General features: G+C 40.8%; 1 protein-coding gene across 1 annotated transcript; it reads right to left on the reverse strand.

The window, feature by feature from the left end:
• Positions 1–12,663: 12,663 nt before the first annotated feature.
• On the reverse strand, positions 12,664–13,573 carry LOC119807535 (olfactory receptor 5A1-like). Its single transcript, XM_038319548.1, is given in 2 exon segments — positions 12,664–13,251; positions 13,253–13,573. Coding segments are annotated over 2 exon segments (909 nt in total).
• Between the last annotated feature and the right edge of the window lie 1,536 nt (positions 13,574–15,109).

The raw sequence follows: 15,109 nt of genomic DNA on the forward strand, positions 1-15,109 counted from the left end.
CCTGCCCCAGGTGTTGTGGGTGGAGGACAACTCTCCCCTGCCTGTGCCTCCTCAAGGCAGAAGCATAATGGGGACAGTTTTCCCTTGCTCTCCTTTGGGGCTGGCTCATCCACAGCTCCACCAACAGGGTTGGGTTTATCGTGTTGCTCAGGTAAGGTGCAGGGCTTGTTTTCTGGCTCTTGTGACTTCAGGGCCAGTTCTCTCACCTGCCTCAGGTGTTGGTGGGTGGGGGGAGTCATCTTTCCCCTGCCCATGCTGCCACAGGACAGATGAGAAATGGGGGCAGTCCTCCCATGCTCACAACTTCGGGGCTGGCTCACCCACAGCTCTGAGAAAGGCATCATCATGCAGCTCTGGCTGGCCTGGAATTCGCTATGTAGACAGGTTGGCCTAAAACAAACGTCTGCCTGTCTCTGCCCCTCCCCCTCCCCCCCCCACTGCTAGGATTAAGGCCCGAGTCACCACACCAGGGTCCCATCTTGCTTTTCATAGATCAAATGTTTTCCCTATATCTGTTTATCTTCACTCCAGTTTGCTGAGCACCCATCCTTTGATTTGTCAACTTCCAAGATAAAAATTAACCTGAAATTTTCCTAATGCCAAAAGTCATTGAAATAACACAGCTGCAAACTGATTAAGCTATCAGCAAAACAACAACAACAACAACAACAACAACAACAACAACAACAAACCCTCATGGTTTGGGGCTGCATGGAACAAACAGCTCCTGGGCTCTTTCAACTATCAGTAGCTTTTTTTCTGACTGAACCAAGATTCTAAACTTAAAATCTTTATTAAAAAATCTCTGTTGTTTGGTCAAGCATATATTTATCAGCAATGAAATCTTTCTCTTTGCATTGAGAATACAGAAAGCACTTTTGTGCTCGGTTATCAAGGAGGCTTATTAATAAATATTCCTCGTAGTGCTAAACCGGAAAGAAGCAAAGGCAGCACAGTGTATGTTAGGTCACATTTTTCCGGACTAGTGTGCTTGTTAGTGGGCAGATAAACAGACTCCCTTTAGAATGTTTTGGGTGCCAAGAGAAGCATTTTAGAGCTGTCTGAAATAGGACAAGACACGACTTTCCCCTCTAAAGAGGGCCTGGGAGTGGAGTATAGAATTCACTTCAGATGAACCACGGCAATCTAGGGTGTGGCTCTCATTTTTTCAACCTCTCCAAATCTTTCCCAGATGGACTAGAGCTAATCAAGTTCAGAAGAGATGTTTACATGAGCCTTGATGCCTAGTTCCGCTGCCAGCAAAGGACAAAACTGCAGAAATTTGAGCTTGGACCAGGGCTACAACTCTCCATCTGTTGAGGGAAACATGCAGACAGGCAGATTATAGATGAGGCTATTTGGAGAGAAAGGAGTCAAAGCAAAGTAGACAATGTGTGTCAGGGCCTGGTGGGCCAGACAGAGGTCTAAGAAAGGCTGAGGTCCTAGGACATGACACTTGCCTGCTTCTCTGCACAAGTATTCCTTTTTGTCTGTCCCCAAACACCCATCCTCCTTGATATCAATGTATTATTCATAGATTGGTGAGTGGGAAGTTTCCCCTGTGTTTGATCAAGGAAACTTTTCTTTCTACAGTGTCTCTGATATGCATTTTATCTATGTATTTTAAGCCAACTTCATAGTTTGATATGTAGAATTTGGTAGACACCTGGTTGCTGTTCCTATGATCTACCAGTTGCCTCTAATTCTTTGTAACTATAGATGATTACACAAATTGATTGAATGTGGCCAATCCATGCTTTATGGGACACATGTGGCCGAGAGCAGTTATGAATATGGTCCAACGCAAAATCATACACTTACTCAAAATACTATGAGGTCTCTTTGCTACTAGTTTTTGCAACTTGAGTGCTTGGTTCTCCAGTGTGAATCTTGGAGATGACCATGTCAAGCTGCCATGTCAAAAGGCTATGCCAGGGCATGCTGCACTACACAGGCTTTCACAAGATGTCTAGTTAGCCCTCCAAGATTAATCATTTGCTATGTGTAGTCTTAAAAGTGAACAAATGGGTCGGTGACATAGCTTGGTACAAGAAGGGACTTACTGCGAAAGCTGGGTACTTGAGTCCTATGAGGTGGAAGTGGAGAACTGACTACTAAAACTTGTCCTCTGCCCTCCATATGCTCACTTTCACTCAACACACACACACACACACACACACACACACACACGCACACACACGTGGTTTGTAATTACAGAAACTTGGACAAGTGTAGTGCTCACCTCTTCTGCGATCACCTGCACAAAGGACTGATAATTTATGCCTTATTAACCTGTGTTCATATAATTCTTTGGATCCCCCTGATTTAAAACTGAGGAGGGGGAGCCATCCTGATTGCACATATGATGCTCTCTATACTTTAATGCATGATCTTTACACAACCTTCCCAAGCTCCAGGTATCTCATCTTTGCAGACGTAAGCCAACTGTTTATATATCAGAGCTTCACCTCCTTCATTCCCCTTCTAATGCTGCAAGGCTTGTGTGTAGTATGGCTCGCTGGCCCCTCTTCCCATGAGCACAGAAATAGCCACAGCAGCCACTCGCAAGCATGGCTTGGAACCTTTACAAGCTGGGTGTGGAAGCATCTCTCTTCAGAGCCGCCAGGCCAGATGGCTGGCTGGCATTGTCTAACTGGAAGACAGGCAGACCACAAGCTTTTATGGGCCACATTCTAAAAGCAGAAAAGCAGCCAAGTTCTGAAATAAAACTATGATGTTAGACTTTGCTTCAGTGCCTGCAAATAGGGAAGCCAGTATGCATAATGTCTGGTTTGATATTACAAGGTAGAGTCGTGTTTGTTCTAATAAAACTTCTGTCTTACAAATAAGCAATCTGGATGCTTTTCATCTTATGAAATCTTTAAGAATCAAACTCGATCCACATGATCCAGAAAGAGAAAAGTCACACATTGACTCTCAATTCATTTTGACTCAATTCTTGTGAGCGGAGGAAGTGTCTTGCAGGGCACATTTGACCCCTGACCTTGACCCTCAACCTACAATGCAACCATCAGTGAGACTCCATCTGGACTGAGCTGCTGCTGGGAGGTGTGTTGTGAGCCTCACCAAGAAGACATGGCTTCTGAGAAGCCCTGCACTTCTGGCCTTCTCTCCTGTCACCTCCCGTATGCTGTGACAGATGCCACTGACAGCTGGACATATTGTTTGTGCACCTGCCTGCATGCCACGTATTTCCCTTCTAGTTCCTGCTTTTGTGATAAGACAAAGCTAGTGTTCTTTCTGCATTTAACATTTTTGGTGTTGGTGGACTCACATCTTGGGAGGCTCTGGGATGTTCTATATCACAGATGATGTCTTAGGTGGTTTTCCAAAGAAGGACGTGCATGAGATTTCTGTTTTAGCCAGTTAAGTAGTTTTATCCTTGTTTTGAAAGCGTGGTGTGGTTTTGCCCATGTTCTAGGTACAAGCTCTTCCTCCGAGTCACTCTGCAGGTTGGCCTTCTTAATGTATTTGTTTTACTTTGATTTAATTGGTTTATTTTCATTAATAACACTTTAAATTTATAGATCCAGACTGCATATTTATGACATTCAATGTAGTGTTTGATTCAGTGTGGAATGATGGTACCAAATTGATGAACATATCCTCCGTTATCTATCGTTTTCTTTGGCATTCTGGATGTGTTTTTTGGAGGAGGCTTCCAAAGCACATGTCTTTCTAAAGATTTTATATATGTCTTTTTTATCACACACACACACAATTATTTATACATATCTTAAGATATGTATAAATAAAAATAAATTTTAAACATATATTAAAATACATATATTTAAAAAAATATGTGTGTGTAATTAAAAATAGATTCTTCTCTCATGCAACACATCCTGAACACAGTTTCTACTCTTCCCAGTTATTCCTCCTGTCCCCTCCCCTTAGACTAACTCCTCCTCTGTTTCCTCTTCAGAAAAGAGCTGGCCTCCATGAGATGACAGTCAAACAGGACAAAACAACATACAATAAGAGAAAGCAAAACCCCTCATATCAAGGCTGGATAAGGCAACCCAATAGGAGAGAAAGAGTTCTAAGAACAGGCAAAGGAGTCAGAGACATCCCTGCTCCCACTGTTAGGAGTCCCACAGAAACACCAAGCTAACAACGCTAACATGTACAGAGAAGACCCATACAGACCTATGCTGGGCCCATGTTTGCTGCTTCTTTCTTTCTCTGGGAACCCATGTGAGCCCTGTCAAAGCTCATGTCTTAACAACTGGACTCCCAGAAGGAGGCATTTGGGAGGTGGTAGTTCCTTTGACAGATTGGAGCCTAATCAGTGGTCACTAGTCCATGTGACCCATCACGCGAGTGCCTGTGGACCCAGTGTCTGAGTCTCTCTTCTTTCTGGTGTTGTGGGGGCATCCAGCAGAGAAGACTGCTCAGTCATGGATTTAAGTCAATAGGAAACCTTTATAGCCGGCTACTATACTGTGTGTTCTGGATTCCAGTGTGGTATTTCTCATGGTGAGCTTTAAGCACAAAACCCATAATCTGGGCTGATACTCTTCTGCTAACAAGAACTGTAAACTAGAAGTGGGACTACAGAAGCCAAAATGCAAGAATAACACATCAGAGGCTTTCCCAGAACTATGGCGTAGACTTCGTTTTCATTTTGTCAGGTGGTGCTGTCTACATGCCGGGTTTTATGGTCTGAATGGCACTCCCACCACACAGTCAGCTGTGCTGAGGGATAAGGCCCTGTTATGCCAGTTCAGGATGTGGGAGGTTTGCTGCGGTGTGCTCCCCACCATGGCCACCAGTGATCTCATCACAGACAAAAAGTAATGGGACTTTCCAATCTCGGCTACAACTTCCAGAATTGTGGCTAAATAGCCTTTATCTCTTTATAAGTTATCTGCCTCAGCATCCCATTGTAACAGTGGATAGCTGACTAATGCGGTCTGTTTACTTAAAGGCAAGCTTGACCGTACTCTATTTCCCAAAGGTGGTTTTCCTCAGATTTCCTAGTGAGATGCAGAGCAGGAGGGGTGCAGCATCTCTTTAGTAAGCATTTCTGTGACATCATCAACCTGCCCATTTGGAAAGAGATGATTTCACAGCACTCTTGGTCACTGAAAACTGACCTGCAGCATTCTGGCATTGCAAAAATACTTGACTTATCAAATTCATTTAACCCACATTTGCTGAATGAGTGAATTAATCTTAATATTTTAATATATGTTATTGATTTGACTCATAATATTTAAATTGACCTGATATTTATGCTTAGAAAATTTCCAAGCCTGCCTACCTAAACAAACAAAATAAACAACAATAACAACAAGCCCAAAACCAACATCAAAAAAACTAAAATGATGAACTCACATAGGAAGAAAGTTTTTGGTAGAGATTTCAGGTAAATACGATTATTATGACTATTTAAAAACTAACATACTGTTTATACTATTTATAACAACATATAAATCCATTTTTTTGTTTTAAAAGGGTCAGTTGATAGAAGTTCCAGAATAGAGTTATTTTATGCATACTAATTTTAAAGAGCATTGTTTACGAAAGTGAAATTCATAAAAATTGTGCATTGGTCGGCTTTGGGTTTTCAGGTCAATTAAAGTGTGTATGAACAGCTACTTAGGTTTTTTTTTTTTTTTTTTTTTTTTTTCTTCTGTATTTGATACAGATTTCCTCGGGTTTTTGGTCTCCTCCACCAGATGGCAATTTACATTTTTTAAAGCTTTAATTCTAATTTTGGAGTGAGGACAAGCGAGACTCCTTTACAATGTAAATGTTCATCGTTTATGTATATTTGCCACCTGAGGATGACACTTCACCGTGCAAATGCTAGGATAATAGGGTAAGCTGGCTAATTTTATGAGGGGAGCATTACATAGAAAATGTCAGACGTGCAAACAATTTCTAATTCAAGAGTAAAAAAAATGAAAATCAAAACAAATATTCTACTTAATGATTAGCAATAAAATACGTTAAAATAATTTAAAAGTTACATTTGTCTGAAGGTTTTGGATGAGCAATAGTAAGTTAATCATTTATTTATGCTGAAAATATGAAATGGCTTTGAAAATTAGAAAATACTGTTAATTTTGTGTTAAACGTTTGGGTTGAATCCCCATAGGCTTCTTACTCTTTTCTAAAGCTCACCTACAAATGATACTATTTTTATTATTATTAACTTTTAATTATTATTAAAATTATTATTAAGCAAAACCACTGAGATGTGGGCCAGTGAGATGGCTCAGCAGATAGAGGAGCCTGAAGCCAAGTTTCCAGTTCAAAACTCCAGGATCCACCTGGTGAAAGGTGGGAACAAATTTCCTGCAAGGTGTCCTCTGATCTTCACCTGGGGGCTGTGGTATGTAGCCCCCAAACACACGCATGAACACACACACACATACACACACACCTGCACATGCACACTCACACACCCTGAATTTTAAATAAATGTTTAAAATGTGGTTTGACTATGAAATGTCCCTAAAGGTTCATGGGAATAAGCTCTTGTTTCCCAGCAGGTGGTGCTGTCTTCAGAGAGTCTGCAGTCCTCAGAAGGTGGAGACAGCTGAGGGAAGGAAATCATTGTAACCTGCTTCTCCTCCTCTCTCAGGCGATCTGCCAGTGTCCTGTAGCAGAGCCATCTGCCATCATGCTGTCCCCACCATAGCGGGTTATTCCCTTAAACAAGTCCTTCCCCAGCACCAGGTTTCTCCCCAACCTCATAATGGCTCCCTCTATCAAGATGTCTCTTTCATTGCTCTCCCACTCCTCCCTCCCAACTCTGCCTTCTGGGTCCCTCATGCTCCTATTCTCATCTTCTCCACTCTACCCCACCTACAAGTTTACACAGGAGATCTTAATTTCCCCTTCCTGGGGCCATCCATGTGTCCATGTGTGTCCTTCTTTTTTTTTTTTTTTTTTTTTTTTGCAGGCTAAACAATGAGAAAATATCTTTATTAATTACATATCAGATAGACGGTTAATATAAAAACAAAACTAAAAACAAAACAAACTCCAAGAACAAAAGAAGACAAACAACCCAAATAATAAATTAGGTACAAATCTAAACAGAGAGTTCTCCAAAGAAGAAGCACAAATGGTTAAGAAAAACTTAAAGAAATGCTTTCAAATTTTAGTCACCAGAAAATTGCAAAACAAATTACTTTGATTTCTTTTTATGCCAATCAAAATGACCAACATCAATTAAACAAATGGCAGATCATGCTGGCAAGGATGTAGAGTAGGAGGAACACTCATCCATTGTTGGTGGGAGTGAAAATTCTACCGTGACTATGGAGATCAATGTTGTGGCTCCTCCAGAAACTGTGAATATATCTACTTCAAGATCAAACCATACCACTCTTGGGCTAATACCTAAAGGTCTCTACATCCTACTACAAAGACACTTGCTCGTTTGTGCTCATTAGTGCCATATTTACAATTGCTAGAAATTGGAAATAGCCTAGACGCCCATAAACACATAAATAGATAACAAAAATGTGGTGCATTGTATAACATAATAATATTCAGCTCTTAATGAAATCGTGACTTCTCCAGGGAAGTGTATGGTGCTACAAACAATAATCCGAAAGTGAGGTAACCCAGCTCTCAAAAGACAAATATGATATGCATGTTCTTTTTTTCTCTTTTTTTTATTAAAAATTTCCATCTCCTCCCCTCCTCTTCCCTCTTCCCTCCCCTCCCCTCCACCCATATCCCCACTCCCTCCCTCTCCAAGCCAAAGAGCCATCAGGGTTCCCTACACTATGTTAAGTCCAAGGTCCTCCCAACTCCCCCCAGGTCCAGGTAGGTGAGCAACCAAACTGACAAGGCTCACACAGAGCCCGTCCTTGTCGTAGAGTCCAAGCCCACATTACAGTATCTCATAGCCCTAAAGGGTTCTCTGTGCTCTGCCCATCTCTCCCTGGTATATGAACGACTACTGGAAAGTGTTGATGTTTTAAATGTGACCATTATTTTGTCTTTTCTGGAGCATCATACAGTTATTCTATTGTCTCTTCAGTTTTTTTCTTTTTACTTAGTAATATCCATCTAAGATTCTTCTGGATCTAGTCTTTTACTTTGATCTTGTAGTTATTATTTTCTTTTTACTTTTATTTCTTTGACATGGGGTTTCACTACATGGCTCAGGCTAACTTAGAACTCATTATATAGACCAGGATGCCCTTGAATTTATAGTAATCCTCTTGCTTTAGCCTCCTGAATATTATATTGTAGATTGGAGAAACCATGCTGGCTTACTTTCCTTTTTTAATTGAAACTTTCTCATGAATATTCAATGTATGTAACAATCTACAGTATGGGATACCTTTACTATAGATTACAGAGCTTTCATATTTAGAAGTTCATGTAGCATAGTTTTAGCAATATAATGTGTAATGCCCAGATCTTCTGTTGTAGCTTTTAATAGTAGGGACACCTAAAGTGTTATTAATATAATTTACATTTGTTTGTTTGTGTTTGCACCTGAGCAGTTTTCAAGGCATGTGTGTGGAGTTCAGAGCCTTGTGGGCCCTAGGGGTTGACCTCAGGTTGTTGGCCTTGTTGGAAAGTGCCTTTACCTGCTGAGTCCTCTCACCAACGTGAGTATTCATCTAATTTTTATTTTATAGAAATTAAATTCAAGATACCAACAGATGTATGTGCATAGCATAATGGAAACAGAGCCCCTTTCTTTTTTTATTTTATTTTACTATTATAATTTTTTTAATTTTTCAAGACAGGGTTTCTCCGTAGCTTTGGGGCCTATCCTGGAACTAGCTCTTATAGACCAGGCTGGCCTCGAGCTCACAGAAATCTGACTCCCTCTGCCTCCCAAGTGCTGGGATTAAGGTGTGTGCCACCACCACCTGGCCAGAGCCCCTTTCTATAAGCATTGAAATGAGTAGATTGTTAGGGCTGTATATAATTGATTTTTATTACATTGATAGTTAAGTTACAAAAGCTTGTAATTGTTGCCTAGCTTTCATAACCATCCTCAGAAGAGAAACAGGGGAAGGGAGAGATTTCTTTTCTGTTCTCAGTCATCATTGTTTGAAGGGGATTGGTTTTTAACTAGAGGTTCAGAGAGAAACTCTAATTGTTTTAAGTCAGTCAATTAATATTCTTCAATGCCCTTTTCTGTTTGAATTTGTGGGGTGTTTTGTGTGTGTGTGTGTGTGTGTTTGTGTCTATATCTAATTATCCATGGAAATACACAATACACCTCTATTGTTTTTACATCTTGGCTACTTGAACGATGCAGCAGTGAGCAGTATATCAGGTAGTCAGCTATCTTTTAGAGGTGTTTCTCTGTGCATATGCACACAAGGAGGATAGCGGGATCATCTGTTAATTCTCCGCTAGCTTTTGTTGGAGCCTCCAACAAAAATTTCTACAATTGGTCACCAACATTCAGTTCTCCAATGGTGTAAGAGGAGTCTCTTCTCCACACATCTGCCCACATTTGTGGTCTCTTGTTTTGTTTGATTACAGCTATTCAAACAGACAAAATGTCATTTGCACTTTTATCCAAGCTAAGGATGTTCCTGAACTTCTCATACACCTCTTAGTCACTGTAAGATGATTTTTGGATAAACATCTAATCTAATCACAACCTTTGTTCATTTTTAATTGGGTTATATGTTTCTTAATGTTGAGCTGCATAGGATCTGCATAGGAATTGGCTAGAAATCCATGATCAGAAATGTGGTTTGCAAATATTTGCTCCTATCCTCTAGCTAGCTTTACATTTTTCTGTTGCCTTTTCTGTACAGGTGTTTTTCAGTTGATGTATATTATTAGCTGCATTTCTTGTCTCTGTGATAAAATGTCCAACACAAGCACCTTAGGTATGAAATTTTGTTTTGAAGGATGGTTTCAAGGCATCGTGGTGGAGAAGGCATGGCAGCAGGTGGACAGGTCACAGGTCATAGGGCACAGATTACATGTCACACCGTAGTGACTTTTCAGCTTTGGAGTATAAGGTTAGACTAATACAAGAAGGGGACAGATATAACCTTCAAAGGGCTATCACCTATTGGCTGATGTATGCCAGCAAGAGACTCTGTCCCAAAGGTTTCATAACCTTTCCAAACAGTATCATAAGGGTGAAACAGGTATTCAAACACATGACATAGCTGGGCATGGTGGTGCAGGCCTATAATACTAGCACTTTGGAGGTGAAGGCACAGGCAGGACCTCTGTGAGTTCTAAATAAAACAAAAAACAAACAAATGAGATAAGGGCTTTAGATTTAATTATCACAAGTAATCCTATTCATTTACATTGCTTTTTGAACATGAAATTTGACAAAATTTCCAAGAAATCACAGTCTAGAAGTTGGACTTGTTCCTATATATTTTCTTCTTGGAGATGTTTGAAGTCAGATCTTATGCTCAAGTCTCTTAAAGATTACCTGGAGTGGATGTTTTCATGTGGTGTCAAACCACATTTGTTAGTTTTGCTTGTGGAAATACAGTTTTTCCAGTACCCTGTATTGAAGAGATGATTCGTTATGTCTTCCTGAAGCTCTTTTTGCACTCCAGATGAGTCCATGTGCCAGGGTTTAATTCTGAGCTCTGTATTCTGTTTGTCCTTTTTTTTTCTCATTACTGTACTGCTTACTACATCTTTGTGATGTAACTTATTGCTTAGTAATTTGTTTTTATTCAAATCCATTCCCACTAAAGAGCTATTCTGATAATTAGTTACTGCTTAGTCTCACATTAGGTTAAGAATACTTGGGCTTTGAGAGAGTATTTGTTCAAAGTTACATTGCTCTAAGTGCCGGAGTCAGAATTCAACTCAAATTTGCCCACTATCAGCTCTCATAGTCTGAATCCCAAGTTGTGGCTCTGTCATGGATAAGTCCCATTGTGTTCCTTGGTATCTTGTTTTCGTCACTCATACTTGGGAAATGACCCCACATCTGCTTTGCAGGGTGATTGTTTCTTCCCATTAACCAGATGAGGGAATTATGCATTAGAAGTGAAACCCTTAATGCAACCTACTACTTATAATCATATCTCCATATTAGATCTTAGGATTTGTTCAACCTTATTTTCTACTTGGAATTCAATTCTTTAACCTGTATCTCCCATTCCCTCCTCTCTGTACCCCACCTCCATAGCCTTTGTTTTATTTTTCAAATTTATTTGTATTTGATTTTTTTCTTTCTGTATTTTTCTCTCTCCCCCCTTTAAAAATTTCACATGTAAATGCAGTCATTCTTTATTTATTTATTTAAATAGGATATAACGTAGCCCAGACTGACCTAAAACTCGCGACGTAGCTGAGGGTAACCTTGAACTCTTGATCTTACTACTTCAACAAAGCTTCTTCAAATCAGAGGAAAAGAATTATTTATTTGAGAAGTAACTTAAAAAAACACTGTATGACCCCACTCTTTCTTCCCTCTTCTCCTCATCTACTTTCCCCCCTTTTTTCTCCCTCCTTTCCCCTTTCTCTCCCATTCCACCTCCTCCTTTGCCCCCCTCTCCTCTCTTTTTCCCCTTTTCTTCCTCTTCTTCCCCTATTTCTCTCCTCCACTCCCTTTTGCTTTCCCTCTCCCCCACTCCTTCTATCGTTATCATTCATTTATTCTCATTCAGTGTTCCTGATTGGGCCTAAAGATTTATAAAAATTTGTTTCAACTCACTTTCAGTTTCCATACACTCATTTCATACATCACATAGTTTTATGTTTACTACAGTGTAAAAATTGCTAAATTAAAATCACTACAATCAGTGAAGATATGAAAAGCTATGTCTATTCTTGGTTCTTGCCATCTCTCTATGTGTAATAGCTCTGAACACACACTTTGTTCTAAGAACCACTGTGATATTAAGATTTTATCTGTCTGCAATCTAGTTGCAAGTACTAGTGGCTTTTTTCTTTTTGTATTTTCATAAATTCATACAGTATAGTTTGCTCATATCTACTACTCACCATCTTCAAAACTGTCCCATAGTCATTACATTCCCCTTTCAATTTCATGCCTTCCATTAAAAAAAATAACCAGCTGAATTCAATTAGTGTTACCCATATATGCACAGGTATGCAGTCATCCAACTGTCAGAGACTATTCCCTTAAAGAAATAATTTTCCATACTATAACAGTCACCAATTTTCAAATAATTTCTCACCTTTGGGATGAGGGCTCATGTGTCCCTCTCCAGCCATGCTAACATGTTGATTGACTTGATTTTATTTAGGCCTTGTATAGGCAACCATAGGTGCTGAGCTCATGAGTGTAAAGGTCTTGCCATAACCAGAAGACACTGAGAAGCAAGGTGTTTTTTGAGCCTATCCTGGAACTAGCTCTTGTAGACAAGACTGGCCTTGAACTCACAGAGATCTGCCTGCCTCTGCCTCCCGCGTCCTGGGATTAATGGCCTGTGCCACCACTGCCCGAGAAGCAAGTTTTAAAAACTATGTTCAGTTTCAGTGACGTTTTCTTAGACAGACTACTTGGACACAGCTAATGCAGTAACACCAGAAGTCAGGGAAGCCAGGTTATTACTACCTCTGTCTTCCCAACTGTTAATATAAAAGGTGTACAGAAGGTGTCCTCCTCGTTCTTACTTCTGCCTTCCTTTTAGGGGTGGCACCTGCCCAGATGCTACTTTTTCTGAGGTAAATGTGCTGCCTTCTTTATCATCCCTTGATCTCTGTCTTCCTCAAACTGTAGACCAGAGGGTTTAACCTGGGGATGAGGATGGCATAGACCACAGACAGCACCTTGTCCTGTCTGGTGGAGAGCTGAGAACTGTGGTGCATGTACACAGAGAGGACGGTGCCATGGAAGAGAGGCACTGTCGCCAGGCGGGAGCCACAGGTCTTGAAGGCCTTGATGCAGCCTTTGAATGAGGCGATTTTCAGGATAGAAAAGACATAGGACAAGAGAATAACAAGAAAAGAGCCAAACCCAACAAAAACAGCTGCCAGGAAAAGATCCAACTGACTGATGAAGGGGTCAGAGCAAGACAAGGTAATGATCTGAGGCATGTCACAGAAGAAATGGTGGATGACATTTGGACCACAGTAGTAGAGATTAAAACAAACGACTGTTTGAACAAAGCTGCTAAGGAAACCACTCCCGTAGACACCAGCAACCATCCTCCAGCAAAGGCTTGGGGTCATGATGGCTGAGTACTGCAGAAGGCTACCAATGGCCACATATCTGTCACAGGCCATGGCAGCCAGCAGGCAGCACTCAGACATACCCATCCAGGCCAATAAAAAAATACTGAGTGGCACAAGCAATGAAGGAAATCGTTTTCTTAGCTCTTAAGAAGTCTGAAAGCATCCTCGGTCTCATGGAAGAAGAATAGCAGATATCTATACGTGCCAAGAAACTGAGCAAAAAATACATAGGTGTTTGCAGGTGAGAGTCCATCCTGATGAGGATCATGAGGCCCAGGTTCCAAATCAGAGTCATGAGGTAGGTCCCTAGGAAGACGGGAAAAAGGATGGGCTGCAGTTCTGCTTGGTCAAAGAGCCCCAGGAGGACGAACAGGGCCACAGAGGTGTGGTTTCCATCTCCTGATACAGATCTGCTTGGCATCACTTGCTGAGGTAAGGTGAGAGAAAGAGATTAATTCATTCTTCATCTCCCCAAACCCCACTCCATCCGAGAATGCTGAGCCTCATTCTTTCTCAGTAAAGCATATCAATCTCTGCTTTGTCTTATTTAAGAACCATTGCAGGGAAAGCAACATTCTTGGTGAGTTCGATAAGTCAAAGCCTCTTATAAAAAAACCCAGAGCCAGGTAAAATGTAAAATGTCCCTGTAGAGGCATAATTATAGTCTAAAGACCCTGTGTAGCATGAAGAAGACATACAATCCTGTGTGCTTTTACATGCTAAATGCAGGCAGAAAGGTAGAACTTGAAAAGCTATCTCTTCAAATGTCTCTTTATCAACAGAACTTGTTTCGGAGACACTGAACTGTGAACAGGGCAATGAGAGTGTTGTCAGCAACAGGGTGTCTAGGGTTGAGAAAGATGGTTCCCTTAGCTCATGCTGTTCAAACACGAGCACTTGAGCCTGGGTGCAGGTCCCCAGCACCCACCCATGCGGAAGCCAGGGGCTGGCAGAGTCCATCTGTAACCTCAGTGCTGGGTGCATGGGGGTCAGTTCAGACAGGGAGATACTGCAGCTGGTTATCCAGTCTAGCCATTAATGACGATATTCAGTGAGAGACCCTGTCTCAAAAACAGACCATAAAACAAACAAATGGAAAACCAAAGTGGAGAGCTATCAAGATATCTGATGTCTAACTGGCTTCTATACACATGTTCAAACATGAATGCATGCATTCACATATCACACACACACACACACACACACACACACACACACACACACACACACACACACGGACGGCCATAATATATTTTTCATAAACACTCTTTCAGGAAAGGGACAGAAAAGTAAGGCCCACTCTTCCATGAAAGGTAGGGTAATTTATCCTCTTTGAGGAAGAAGAAACTATACGGTAGCACATTACCTTTCAAAATGACTCTAGTAATTGATGACCTAAATGAAACTCTCAGCTTTCCATAGTAGCACCTGCTGAGTGTGCACCCACGGAGCTCTGAGAGAGAAAACGACCTTAGCAAACCACAAAGAGACCTGGATTAAGCCAGCCATGTTATTGCTAATCTCAGAGGAATCTTTACATGGCCACATTGTTTTCTTTACACACTAGGGATTGCTGTTTCTAACTAAGCCTTGTTTTTAATTGCCTCCTACTGATGACAAAGGCCAAATATTTCTCTTTTTGTTTTAGATAAAGCTTATCTTAGCCTTTTCCCCACCATTTTTTTGGTGAGAAAATTTCCTCCTTCACTGGGTTTAACTCTACTTTTGCTTGCTCAGAAAATGAAAAGAGAAGGAAATTGAAAGATGACATTATAATTAGTATCTTTGACAACCTCTTCTCCTTTAAGACATTTGACTGACAGTCCTCGTATCGTAGTCACTTAGATGACACTGAAAAAATTATGATTAAGCCAACTATTATCAGAAACAAAATATGGAAATCTTCGTCTGTTAGGAGCAGTGCAGACAGACTAATTGTAAAGCACCAAGCACTGTA

The sequence above is a fragment of the Arvicola amphibius genome, chromosome 1 (assembly GCF_903992535.2).
Source record: "Arvicola amphibius chromosome 1, mArvAmp1.2, whole genome shotgun sequence".
NCBI classification, from domain to species: domain Eukaryota; kingdom Metazoa; phylum Chordata; class Mammalia; order Rodentia; family Cricetidae; genus Arvicola; species Arvicola amphibius.